The sequence below is a fragment of the Mustela lutreola genome, chromosome 5 (genome assembly GCF_030435805.1).
Source record: "Mustela lutreola isolate mMusLut2 chromosome 5, mMusLut2.pri, whole genome shotgun sequence".
In the NCBI taxonomy this organism is placed as follows: Eukaryota; Metazoa; Chordata; class Mammalia; order Carnivora; family Mustelidae; genus Mustela; species Mustela lutreola.
The window spans coordinates 27,285,163-27,299,587 of NC_081294.1; the positions used below are offsets into that span (position 1 = coordinate 27,285,163).

Genomic DNA, 14,425 nt, shown 5'->3' on the forward strand with positions numbered 1-14,425 from the left:
CCTTTGCTCCGCAGACCAACGAGTGGAACAAGAATGATGACCGGCTGCTGCAGGCTGTGGAGAATGGGGATCCCGAGAAGGTGGCCTCCCTGCTGGGCAAGAAGGGGGCCAGTGCCACCAAGCACGACAGCGAGGGCAAGACCGCGTAAGCTCAAAAGATTGGTTGCTAACTGTAGCGATTCTGGCTTCTCGAGAGTGTTCTCTGGAGTCCTTGGGATCCATGAGGGAACTTCACAAATGCCTTGACGGAGACTTTGTGAAATGACTGTCGTCTCCGGTTCCTACCCCTCATGTTAAAATGGGTAGGAGGAGATTTTCAAGTTCCAAATTGCACACTGGGCTTTACCGTCAGTGGCTATGTTTGTTTTCAGGTGTAACCAAAGATTGCACCAGAGACGAAATAGAACCAAGTGATACGTGGGGAAGGAATTCTGTCCGACATTAGAAACAGCATAAAAGAGGGTAATTTTTTCATAGCCCTCAGGCCTTATTATTTATATTGTTACTTCTTTTAAAACCCCTTCCTTAATGTTGATCAGTGATTACATGAGTCGTGTGAATTTTGCATTATACTTTGCCGTTGCTGGTACTCTTGCCTGCCATAATTAGAATTACAGATTTGATTAAGGGGTGTGCGTGTGTGTCTGCGCGCGCGTGTGTGTTTATCTGTATCCGTGCTTACTCTGGTCATACTGTAGAGAGGTCATTGACTTTGTAGCTAAGCCGACTTCTAATCTGGACTTCGTCACTCATGAGTCATGAACTCTTTGAATCTTAATTTATTCAGTTGCAATGGGAGATGATAATATCTAACCACTAGGGTCATTCTGAATATAAAACAAGATCCTGACTTTGGTTAGGCACCTCCAAAAGCAGGTTCTGAGACAAAGATTTGAGTGTGAGCTGTTTCTCTAGCCAGCGCTCCCAGGAGCACACAGGAAGGCCTGAAAGCCCAATGGTTTGTTACTGACGGGCTCGTGCTATGGGCAGCTGGAACCCCATCCTGCTAAGACCTTTGGGAGTCTCTTTTTAGACTCAGAGGAGGGGTTGGCCTCTGGCCCACAGTCTGTTTTTGTAAATAAAGTTTTTTGGGGGGCGCAATAGAGCCAAATCCATTACGTAGCATTGGCCGTGGTTGCTTCTGTCCTGCAAAGGCAGATCGGAGGAGTTAAGGCTTACAAACCTCAGCATACTGACTCTCTGGCCCCTTGCAGAACTAGTGTTCATACCCAGGTTCCAGATATGCCTGAGAGTTACCCAACCCAAGGGGCAAGGAAGCTGGGGTTTCTGTTCCTAATCACTTGTCCCTCCAAGGTGGAGCGCTGCTTCTAGGGCCCATTATGATCGCAGGCGGAACCGTTCCAGGAGATTAGGAAAGGGGCACCTCATAGCTATAGGCACCCTATGTAAAGAGCTGGCGATGGCCCCCAGTAGGAACCTGATCGAGCCAGTTCCCTTTCTTTCCTCTCCTCGATGAGTGGCTTCTTGATCCTGGCAGCTCCTGGCCAAGACTCACGTGGGGTACTTTAAAAACACACTGATGCCACAGGCACTCCAAATGTTCAGAAACATGTCATCCTCGGAGAGGCCTAGGGATCAGTATTTTTCAAAGCATCCCATCCAGTTCAGCCAGAGAGCACCATCATCCAGAGACGAGATTGACTCTAGATTGATTGACAGATAGTGAGAATAAAAGGCAAATTTTCAGGAGAAGATTGAGCCTCACATTTGAAAATTTTATCAATGAAATGCTCTTCCTGGAACCCGCTGAATCCTGCAGCCTGGACACCAGTTCCGTTGTTGAGGGTCAGTCAGGCTCGGTGATAGGCAAGGGGAAGAGGGAAGTGTTCTCACTCAGACTGGAGTCTGGTTCCCTAGGAGCCAGGCTTGTGCTCTCCACTGAAGCCCCAGGTTGAGCTCCTCGCTGTCAGCCTGAGTTTGACTTCCCAACTTTGCAGAGGCCCGTGTCTCGGGTGTGGGGCCCAGGGCCATGTCCTGGTGGATTCTGAGGCGGGAAGCAGGGTGGGCCAATGATCCTATTGAATGAGTTGCCTACTCAACCTTACATAATGCTTTGATCTTAACCCTCTTGCAGTCTAGATTGTAATTTCCTTGACGGAAGGGTCTTTTTACCTTATAGCTCATCCCTATAGTGACACCATCTAGCCCCCTGCTCCCCTTACAGATACTCAAAAAAGATTTCTCAAATGCGTTAATTACCCTTTTCCCCAGGAAGCCCCATTTGGAGTCCGGGCTTCTGAGCATCAGAGGCAGAGGCCACACTCCTAAACTTGCTATGAGAGTTTTGGACTCTTGTCTGCTTCTTGTCCCTGGGCTCCTGCTGATCCCAGCTCCCACAGTCTCCTACATCCCTCCGAGAGAGACGGCAGATAGATGTTTCTGATAGTTTTGTCCAAGACAATACTCACAAAAAAGAAAGTGGAAAATTTAGGTTAGCAGCTTAGCCACAAGTGTTAATAAACTTGTACCTTTTGTTAATAAGATGTTAATTATGGGTCGAGTAGATGGCCAGGTAGTTAATTTCTCTCTCTTGTTGTGGGAAAATATACATAACATCAACCTTACCATCTTAACCATTTTAAAGTAGTCTTTTCATTGACATTAAGTGCATTCCCAATGTTGTGTGACCATCAACCTTTAGTTCCAGAAATTCTTCATTGTCCCAAAAGGAAACCTTGGGCTCCCGAAGCAGTGACCCTCCTCAGCCTGCCTCCCTTCCCCTGGCAACCACTAATCTGCTTTCTGTCTCTGTGGATTTGCCTATTCCGGAGATTTAATATAAATGGAATCATACTATTGGACCCCTTGGCTGTGGGTTTTTTTTTTTTTTTAACCAAGTGTAAGGTTTTCAGAGTTCATCCTTGCTGTAGCAGAGATCAGTTCTTCATTCTATTATCTTTCTTAAAGATTTTATTCATTTATTTGAGAAAGCACAAGCAGGGAGGAGAGGGAGAATAAGGCTCCCTGCTCAGAGCCCGATGTGGGGCCTGATCTAGGACCCCGAAATCATGACCTGAGCTAAATAAAGGCAGATGCCTAATCTGCTGAGCCACCCAGGCGCCCCATTCTCTTTTCTTTTAATGACAGCAGTGAGTATGACAGACCAAAATCACCCCCTCTGTTTTGCAGATGGTAAAACCAAGGCTCATGGGATCTGCCTCTCCCTGAATTAACTCCAGAACCAGTTCTAAGTTCTACCCTTGCCTTCATAATTACAAGTCTGCTTTTTTCTTTTCTTTTCTTTTCTTTTTTTGCTTTGATGACTTCTGTGTAGAAAGAGGAACTATTAAAAAAAGGAAGAGAAGGTCTTTCATTATTTTTTCAGTGGAAGATTTTTCATAAATAATCATCTGTTAACATTTAATTTTTCTGCTTGGCATAGTCCTTATGATGATTAAAGTTGCTAAGTGATAACTGCAAGGGCTGAATTGTCAGAGGCCGCACGGGGTTCAGTCTATCTCGCTTCATAGTTTCATTCAAACGTGGTAGTTCTGGTATCCAGAAGAAGGGGGCGCTGTGGGGTTGGACACCATGCCTCCTGTCCCTTTGGCGGCATGGAATCATGCCTGGCCCAGAGCTCTGTTGTTAACAGGAACCCCAAGCGGTGTTGTTCCCTTGGCTTCTGTCCCCTCACTGCTGGAGGTCTGCACTTCCATGTTTGGGTTAGTCGAATCCATGCATTCCTGCCCGAGTACACCTGTGTCTCCCTCACGTTTGAAGATTTTTCTCGACCTGTGGAGACTTCTTCTTTGTCCTGTCCCGTTCTCGCCACATGCATTGGTTGGGTAGCATGCAGGCTAGTAACTGAGTCCGTGGCAGAGCGAGGCAACGCGTCCCCTCTGCTGAAACTCTTGGCCGCATTGGCCCCGTGGAGTTTGCTGGCTTAGCGTTTGTTTGTGGACATGTATGGAGGGGTTGGCAGCTGTCTCCAAAGGGTAAGGCCAGGCACACACTTGGTTAGGTCCTTGCTTCATTCTCTGCCTACTCCTTTGGGTTTACTCTTTGACTTATCCCCCTGCCTACCCAATTATGCTGGAGGCCTCCTTTCTAACAAGCTTTTGTACTAACCCATTTTATAGTTCTGTTGAGGTAATGGACAATGTTTCTCCCTCTTGCTAGACAACCTTGTCCTGATTTGGGCTTTCCAGCCCCTCCCACTGGCCCTGCCGTGACTCCACTTGCCTCCCACTGCCATTACTCTTGTCCTTGGCCTTCTTCTGGAGGCAGGGCTGTTGGCTCCCTGCCCTCCCCTCCTGTTGGCCCAGGTTTGGTGTCCAGTCCAGAAGGCCTCTGCTCTGATGTTCTCAGTCCCTTTAAAATTTTTCTTCTCTCTGAAATCCTGGAATCTTGATTACAGCTTGACTTATTCTACCAAAAGAATAAGAACAACAGAAAAGGCTGTAGAGCTTTGAAAAACCCCCTTTGTTGTCTGAAAGGGTTGGATCCCTTATAACAGAGTAAGCTCCCTAAAGACAAGAATCTGTCTTGTCAAGAATGATTTTTGTTGTTGTGTTGGGGTCTCCCACAATTCCTGGCAGAGAAGAGGCATTCAGTCAGTTTTTGTGGAATGTCTTTTTAGCATGACATTTATGGAGAAAACACTCTTTGTAGTGATACCTCATGGATAAATTGATTAGGAGTAGATTAACTTGGGGTTCAAGGGGGAAAGAACTATTCTGGTAGACAGCAGAACCTGAAGCTGCCCTTCTCCCTGCTTCCAGTACAGTTGAAAGAGAAAAATACTCAGCCTTTACTACCTAGAGAACCAGCTAACCCTGGGAAATAATGAGGTGGCAACAGCCGCCATCTTGGTGGACATTCTCCAGAAGCCTCCATAACCCAAAGTCAATGACCAGAAGGGTGGTTTGGTAATTCTTCAGACTTTGAGTTTCTTTCTGCCACATTTCCTTTAGGGAAAGCGAAGAAACTTTGTCTGAAAATTTTTTGCCTCTAAAACTGATCAGAGAGGGGTTTAAAAAAAAAAAAAGCAATCGAATGACTGGAATTCATTTAGGACTAAGTAAAAGAAGGGTGCTGTTTGGGGCCAGAAGAGAACACAATAGAGCAAGGCAGAGAATTATAGCTGCAGCCTGTGTTTATGGGGTCAGGCTTGGCTTCCCTGACCCATCTGTTCTCTCTCCATGGTGGAGGTGAGGAAGTGGCAGGATATCATTGCCCTAAAAACTCTTACCATAGAACAGCCTAATTGCTTCAAGATGCTTCCCCCCACATTTAGATATGCATTTAATTAAAGTTATGTATGTTTGCCTTAGGAACAACCAGACTAAATATAATCACTGCTGGGACTATGGTATTTGAAGAAATACCACCCAGGCATGTGTGTATAGACATATATAGGGTGAGGATACGTGGTCCACATTTCAGAAACCTGATCTTTTTGTTTTGAAAGCAAAAATTTGTGCTCGTGTTTTTAGATGACTCCATGGAGCTTAAATATAAAATAGAGGAGGTAGTCTTTGAATTCAAATCAGGACAATAAAGGGTTTCTCTGTCTGGAGGCTAGTTGCACTATTTTCCTGTTTTCTCAGAGCAGGGATACAGCAGTTCCGTCATAGACAGCAAATCACGCTGTCTGGGCTGCCTTCTCCAGCTCTCACAGAGGGCCACCAAACTCATTTACCTAAAACTGCTACATACTTGGTGCCTAACCGCAGCCTCCTTCCCTGGGAAGTTGCCTTCCAGGCAAAGTCACCCTAGATCGTTCATAAAACCCTATTGGTATCTGACAGAGGGATAAACTGAAGGGTTTAATCGCTCTATTGCATATCCACTTTGCTTCGGGCCACATAGATTTTTGAAGGTGATAAAACTTCTGTTCCTACCTGCCACTGTGCCCAAATGTTTGTTCAATTAACCTACCAGTTGGGAGGTACTTACTCCCTTTCCTGCATGTTCCAAACTCTTGTAAGCATACACAAAAGAAGGAAGAAAAATCACCTTAGCCCACAAAATACGTAGCATCTACGAGAAGATAAGACAAGTGTCGGAGAAGACAAGACGAGTGAAAACATGGGACAATGATTAGGTGTCGAACTACAAAATACTAACTGCAAGGGGTTCGATCTGGGGAGAGCCGGTGCCTCACCGCAGTAGCCCAGAAACATTTCCTGCCTGGGGTGCGATGTCAGGCGGCCTTGAGAAGTGGACGGGGCGGACTGCGGTGGGTATGGGGTCTAGGAGGACAGTGTAGGTGTTGATCATAGCGTGAATAGAGCCTTTCCCACATTGAAAAGGAAAGCAGTGACATCACAATTACGGTTTCCTTCCCTTCTCTAAGAGCTTATTGGAGTTTCAGTGCCATCAGAATCACCGGGACAGCTTTGAAAATGCTGATGTGACCCTCAAACACACCTATGTGAGAGGTGGGGGGTTCAGAAGGTGTGGAGTTTTTTAAGGCACCCAGGTGACTGAGAACTCCTGTTGTAACATTCCACACTGAGACCCTAGGTTCCATAGCCCCCAGCTTCCTGACAGGCTTTACCCAGTGGTGGGTTCCAGGTGGGCTGGGGAAGGCCCAGGGAGCCATGGTGGTTCCCACCCCACCTCCCACTCCCAGCAGGCACACGTGTACATATACGTATACGTAATGCTTGTGCGCAAAATAAAATGACAATTTGGGCTTAAGGTCAATTGTGTTAAAGTAACATAAGACACCGGGTTTTTAAAGAGAAATAGTATATTGTATGTTAAAGCTGAGCAGATCTTAATGCAGAATTGTGCTTTGAAAGGAAGACTTGAAACCACAGTAGTGCGAATTGATGAGAATAGACTTGAAAATTAAGAATTACATTGATAGGGGTGCCCGGCAGGCTCAGTTGGCAGAGCATATGATGTCAGGGTTTGGAGGTCGGGCCCCAAGCTGGGTGTAGAGATTACTTAAAAATCTTAAAAAAAAAAAAAACCTTCCAACGTTGATCAGGAATGGGTAGGATCACAGGATTTTTCAGTTTAAACCTTTTTGAAGCTGGGTTAAGGATATTGAGAGTGAAGGACTTCAGACACACAAATGGGTCATTGTGGCTCAAGGTTGAGGGAGTCTGGCTTTTTCTCTTCCTTCCATTTCTCCGGCCATATCCTCCTCTGGCTGGATGACCCCCACACTCAGAGGTCAGGAGAGCCTGGGAAATGTGGTTCTGTGTGATAGAGAGCAGAGCAGGGGCGGATGGGCATGGATTCAGTGCATGCAGTGACTTCTGCTCATTCTAAACCTGAGAGAGAAAGAGAGAGAGAGAGAGACAGGTGGTGTTGGGGGGGCCCTCCTGGAGCAGGAGGTTCTCATGCTGACAGCAGCCAGGCACCTTACAGTCGGAGGCCTGTAAGATCCCTTGGCAAGTGCCCGGTCTTGAGAAACACTTGCACTTTCTCACCTGGGGTCCTGAAATTCGCACTTTCCAAAATCCCCCGACCCCCAACCACCACTCATCCACCAAGCCATGGTACCATTCAAGGCCCAGTTTTATGAAGCCTTTCCTAATTTCCAAAGTGGCTGAGCTTGCTCTCACTGTTGCCCCCTTAAACCTCCAGGGATATGATGGGTCTTGGTTACCTCTGTACATATCTTATCCCTGTTGTTAGACTATCAGGGTTAGAGCCCAATCTTATCCAGTTAAAAGAAAGGAGATGTTATTAACCATGTTAATATTGCATGTCCCACTGCCCGGCTAGGGACTTTTCTGTGTGTCATTCTTTCAAAAAAACTGTTCATTCCTTCACCATTTTAAAGACCCTGTCAGTTTCCCATAGGTTTTTCTTGTACGATGCTCTCAGTCACCCTGGTGTACTTTATGAGCAGAGAGTGTGGGTCAGAAAGCTTTGGGAATTAGTGCAAATCACCCCCATTCTAGGCTCTAGGTTCTAGAGTCTGGGGATCTTTCATGAATGTAAGAGACAAATCATTGTCCTAATGGAGATTTCATAATGCCCAAGTGCTATTTCCAGATCACATTTATGAAACCAAACAATCCTGCAGGAAAAGAACCAATGCCCAGCTTAAATGTCATGGAGTTTCTTAGCTCTGAGTATGTGGTCTTTCATCTCAGTACTGCCGCCTCCCCAACCACCCCGTGCCTCTCTGCCTTGTCCCCAGGAGAGCTCTGTCCCTGAAACCCCACTGCTGATTCCGTTTGCACATGGTAAGCACTTAAAGGACAGTAATCCTATTTTTACACCCTTTATTTTCTTTATGCCAATCACCTTTTATTTATTTTTTTTTTAATGCACGTGGGTGGCTCATTTGGTTAGGGGTGTGACTCTTTTTTTTTTTTTTTTTTTTAAGATTTTATTTTATTTATTTATTTGTCATAGAGAGAGAAGCGAGAGCAAGCACAGGCAGACAGAGTGGCAGGAAGAGGCAGAGGGAGAAGCAGGCTCCCTGCCAAGCAAGGAGCCCGATGTGGGACTCGATCCCAGGACGCTGGGATCATGACCTGAGCCGAAGGCAGTGGCTTAACCAACTGAGCCACCCAGGCGTCCCTCAATCACCTTTTATTATATCTATCTGAAACATCGAGCGAGAGAAGGCAGCCAGTGTTTGCTTTCCTCAAACTTTCTGCCACATCAATTGCTAACAGAGGCGGTGAGCAGGTCCCTGCTGGAGCTGCTTCTGAAATGGCTGGGAGCCACATGGTGGCACTACCCTGCCTGCAGGCGTTTGTCTCTGTTGCCTGTAGAGTTGATCTCTGGGATTGGGTAGAATTCTGATTTTCAAGGCTTTTATAACTAGATGCTCTTAGATAGTCCTGCCTTCCTAACCCTCAGATTATAATCTGAAATGGAGATCCAGATCTTGTAGGATTAAGGATTATCCCCCCGTAGTACCTAGTGTGAGTTAAGTCTCATTTGATCATAGGGACCAGATGAGTAAACAGAGGCCAGTGAATTTGAGTCCGTTCACTGTGCCATATTTGAGAATGGCAGAGTAGAGACCCAAACCAAAGAACACTGAAAAAAAGAGTTCACACTTCTTCCTGTCATGCAGATGTTCTAAAAATGGAATATGTCTCAGAATCACCTGGGAAGAACTTCTTAAAACATACCGCTGCCTCCACCCCAGGGTCTGGACAGGATCCTAAGAATCTGTATTTCTAACAAATACATCAGGTGATGTGATCCTGCTGTTTTGTGGACCACGCTTTGAGAATCACAGTATGATACGATGTTGGGAGACAAAATCAAACTTCTCATAACCTAAGTTTTGAGATTACAACCTGAGAAAAACACTGTCATGCCAGCTTATGTGTGTGCCTTGGTTTAAGGAAACACAGCAACTTCAGATTGGAAAAGCAAATTCAAAACTAAAGGTTTGCATTATCAAAAAAAAAAAAAAATCACATCTACGTACCATGAAAATTGCAACAGGCAAGACAAAGTCTGTGCCTGCGTGGAAGGTGCGGTCAGCTGGGGCAGATGACGCGTGCTTCTTTAATGTAATACCAGGTGCGCAGAAGGGAATGAAGGGGCCAGAGGCCACATTGAATCAGCTTGGAAAAGGAGGGCCTCTTTGAGCAGACCCCTTCCCCAGAACGGATTGCTGAGTGGAATCAGAGGTCAGGCCATGCACTTTCCTGGAACTGGTGTTCCAGGGGAGGGAACAGCAAGGTGCAAAGGCCCTGAGTTGTGAGAGCGTTTGATGTGCCCAGTAAACAGGGGGAGAGCTACAAGGCGAGGTCAGAGTGGAAGCCAGACCCCCTCAGGTAAAGCCTGGAGGGTCAGAGGAAGGACTTGGAATGACATCCTTATTCTGAATAACTTAGCTTCCTTGATTTAATATGACTTAATATCCTTTCTTCCCCCTCCAGAAATAGGTCTCACCAAAAGAACGCAATTAAAGGATAGGTGATTTTTAGGTGTTTGGGAGATGCTGAAGCGCTCTAGGATGATGGGAAGCTGGTTATTATTGCCATGAAATGTTTCTGAACCTCACTGACCATAGCAACTTCTCTCTGGAAAATAAAGGGTTTTTTTTTTTTTTTTTTGGTTTGTTTGTTTCTTTTTTTATTATGTTCAGTTAGCCACTGTATAGTACATCATTAGTTTTTGATGTGTTCAGTGATTCATTAGCTGCATATAACACCCAGTGCTCATCACATCATGCGCCCTCCTCAATACCCATCACCCTGCTCCCCCCCGTTCCCCACAAAACCAGTTGGTTTCCGAGGGTCCATAATCTCTCATGGTTCGTCTCCCTCTCTGATTTCTCCCCCTTCAAATTCTCCTCCCTTCACCTATGGTCCTCCGTGCTATTCCTTAACATTCCACGTATCAGTGAAACCATCTGCTGATCGTCTTTCTCTGCTTGACTTATTTCACTCAGCATGATCCCCTCCAGTTCCATCCATATCAGTGCACATAGTGGGTATTCAGCCTTTCTGATGGCTGCATAATATTCCATTGTATATATGGACCACATGGAAATAAAGGGTTTTAAAAGGAAAGAAGGAGATATGTGTTTATTCTAGAGAAACTGCTCTTCAAGCCAGGGCTGAGAATTCAAGTCCTGCTCTTTTACATATTTTTACTAACCTCTCTGAGCCTCAGTGTCACCATCTGGGAAATGAGGATGTTGGATCAGCCTATCCTTCTGGAACCTCCTAACCCTCTGGACTCTGGATGTGGCTCTTGCCGGTACCGTTTGCTGTGTGGTTATTTCTTTGTGTGGGCATGAGGGTTTGTTTGCTTGACTTGAGGAGTGAGAGTTGGTTGCAGAGGCAGTGGGAGGTGTGGGAGGGCTGAATGAGATGGCCAGCCTGTTGCATTCTTTTTTTTTTTTTTAAAGATTTTATTTATTTATTTGACACTCAGAGATCACAAGTAGGCAGAGAGGCAGGCAGAGAGAGAGAGGAAGGGAAGCAGGTTCCCTGCTGAGCAGAGAGCCTGATGTGGGGCTCTATCCCAGGACCCTGGGATCATGACCTGAGCCGAAGGCAGAGGCTTTAACCCACTGAGCCACCCAAGTGCCCCAGCCTGTTGCATTCTTGACCTGTCAGCCCCTTTGGGATCGGGAGCTGGGGTTGCAGTGAAGGGCAGCAGTTGGGTTTGAGAGAAGTTCTCTATGAATGAGTACACTGAAAAAAATTGGAGTTGTTCTAAAAGGAGGCTTGTGAGTTTGTATTTCCTCCAAATATATGTTTCAGCTGGCAGTCAGAAACCAGAAGAATTGTTTATTACTCTGGAAGATAGAAGGAACTTTCCAGGCCATCACTCATGGGCTTCTGCAGAGCAACAGCTCAAATCCTCTTCGGGTTAAGAGCCTGGAGAAATATTTCAGTCTTGTTCCGAGGCATTTATTTATTTCGGGAAGGTTTGCACAACTCGCTGAGTGCTTTTGTAGGAAATGGAAGCTCCGTGGCGGGCTCTGTTTGCTTCAGCGCTGAGACTGCTTTCCCAGCCGTCCGGGAGCACGCGCAACCCGAATCTGCCCCACTGAGGAGACCGTATTTGCTTTTTTGATCAAATACTTCTTTTTTTCTTTTTTTTTTTAAAGGATCAACATTGTTTTTCATTATTTTTAAATTTTCATTCATTTATTTTTTTTAAGATTTTATTTATTTATTTGACAGACAGAGATCACAGGTGGACAGAGAAGCAGGCAGAGAGAGAGAGAGGGTTCCCCGCTGAGCAGAGAACCCATGCGGGGCTCGATCCCAGGACTCTGAGATCAGGACCTGAGCCGAAGGCAAGGCTTAACCCACTGAGCCACCCAGGCGCCCCTCAACATTGTTTTTTTAAAGAGCAGTGTTTAAAAATTGCAGTGTTTCCCACATTGCCCATGATTTAACATGGTGTGATTACCCCACACGGTGATACTGTGCCAGCCGTAGAGGCAGAATGCCTCGGTTAGTTCCCCTGCTTTGTAGTGCTGGGACTTGGGGCAAGTTACCAAACTCCTCTGTGCTAACGTTTCCAAGTCCTTCTTGGGAGAAATGGGGATAATCGTTATCCTTCCCTTGGGCTGGCTGAGGGATGTAATGCGTTAAAGCAGAACTCGTTGTGGAGGCCAGAGAGATCGGGAGTCACCAAACTCATAAGCACAGAAACCTTGGGAACTTTCCAAGTGACAAATGCAGAGAAATTCCTGGTATCAGTAAGCAGCAAAGGGATCAAAGTGGTATTATGTAAGTCTTCAGGCTGCTCTGTGTGTGCTCCTTTCAGTTACTTCTCTGTGCAATGGCCCAGTGGAGTTGTAGAAGCAACGCTGAACATTCCCTATTACAATGAAACTTAAAAGAGTGTAGATTCCTTTTTTTTGTGGAACATACCCCACAAGATTGGTTTTAAGCCCAAGGGGATTGTGCCTTCCCAAGAGCTTTGAAACAACGGGCAGTGTGGCAAAAATGGTAGTGTGAGGTTCTTAACTTGTCCTCCACTGGGAATGGGGGTTCTCCAACTTGAATGTGCAGGTGGATCAGCTGGCAAGTTGTAAACACGGCTCTGGATTCAGGAGACGTGGCGTGGGGCCTGGGAGCCTACATTTCTAATGAGATCCTGGTCTGTGAACTTGACTCTGAGTAGCTCAGACTTAGGCTCTTGGAGAGCCTACCCTGCTGTGTCCCTGGGCAGTGACGAGAGTCCCTGTCACCGGGCTGAGAGGGGTGGGGGTCAGAGGAGCAGGTAGAAAACTTTTATACCCTTTCTTCCTCTTTCACTGAATTCTTGACCGGTCTGAAGAGAGAAACAAGCCAATAAAATCTCTCTCCTAGGATATATAGAGCCTTGAATGACGTTTCTTGTCTTCAAAAAGAAAGACCACACCTATTTTTAATGAGGAGTAAAAGTCCACGTGGAGATAATGGATATTCTGAATTTGTTCTGCGTTTACTCTTTTATATTCCTCTAAGGAGAAATTTCAGCTGATAATTAACTGAAATAACTACTTCAAAGGGTTCATTAAGAAAGACTTAAACGTTGCTTCTCTGGAAAATTTAGGTTGTAATTAAATTCCCATCTCTTAAATTAAAATTTGCCAGGCAATAGCAAGTCTTGGCTGGAATGCAGAAAGATTGGAGCCCTCCTGTATCGTTGCTGGCATTGTAAAATGGTGTTTCTGCTTTACAAACTAGTCAGGGGCTTCTCAGGTCAGTGCGGGTGCCACAGGGCCAGCAGTTCCACTCCAAGGTATATACCCTCTGGTGTCTACACAAATGCTTGCACAGGAAAGCTCTAGAGGTACGGATACATCATAAACGATAAGTAGAAACAACCCAAATGTCCATAACCATCAAATCGATAAAGAACATATGACCTGTCCATACAATGGAATATTTTTAAGAAAGGGATGAAGTAGAGATACATGCTACAACATGGATGAGCCTCGAAAATATGCCAAACATAAAACAAGCCAGACATAAAAGGGCACCTATTGTATATGATTCTGTCTTGGTGAAATGTCCAGAACAGGCAGATCCATAGAGCCAGAAGGTAGCTTAGTGATTGCCAGGCTTAGGGGAACATGGGAACAGGAAGTGACTCCTAATGGGCATATGGATTTGTTTAGGGCAGTGAGAATGTTCTGGAATTAGATAGTAATGATGGTTGCACAACTCTGTGAATATACTGCAAACAACTGAATTGCACATTCTAAAATGGTGAATTTTATGATATATGAATTATAGCTCAATAAAAAGATTAAAAGCGACTCATGTTGTTTTCTCTGTCTTTAATTTGTTTTAATAGAATTATATTTTAGCATTATACATTTTTTTTTTTATGGTTTATCAGAGTTTCTTAACCTGGGCCCTGTCGATATTTTGACATATTGACATTATTAGCATTTTGGACTAGATAATTGTCTTTGGGAGCTGTCCTGTGCATCATAGGAGGTTTCGCAGCATCTCTGGCCTTTACACATCAGATGCCAGTAGAATACGCCCACCACCTACCACCCACCCCAGGAATGATCAAAAATATCTCCAGATGTTGCCTGATGTCCCTTCGATAGGGCAGAGTCACCCCCAGTAAGAACCACTGGCTTCTCTTTAGAGAAACCCCATGAGAAAGCCCATGAGGGCTTTGTTTATTTGCCATGTGTTTCTCATGCTCAGCACACTGTCTGGCACATAAATACCCTGGTATCGTAGTATAAATATATGAGTGAGTTGATTTATTTAGCTATAGGAGTACTTACAAAAATATACAAATCTGGAAATATGAAAACTATCCGATACTTGGGTTAGCTCCAAGGCCTGAGAATTAACTTTGTCGGGACTGTTTTGGCGTGAGAGGGTGGCGTTTATCACCTATACTACTTTGCCTCCCCCAGCCTCCCCCAGATCTGCAAACTCTCTTTGGAGGTGTTTTCCATTACCAGCCATCCAGGACCCAGGACATTAGAGGCTGCGATCCAAGCTCTTCATGAGTTGTGTGCTGACTGGGGGCACCATCTTCT

The 14,425-nt window shown here is 45.4% G+C and overlaps 1 protein-coding gene across 7 annotated transcripts in view; it reads left to right on the forward strand.

The window, feature by feature from the left end:
* Positions 1 to 14,425, forward strand: part of RAI14 (retinoic acid induced 14) — a 143,953-nt gene that overhangs the window by 90,323 nt on the left and 39,205 nt on the right. For all 7 annotated transcript variants that reach the window (XM_059173759.1, XM_059173760.1, XM_059173758.1 and 4 more), the window contains one exon: positions 15 to 145. In XM_059173759.1, the coding sequence (XP_059029742.1) occupies positions 15 to 145 (131 nt within the window). The remainder of the gene's footprint in view (positions 1 to 14; positions 146 to 14,425) is intronic.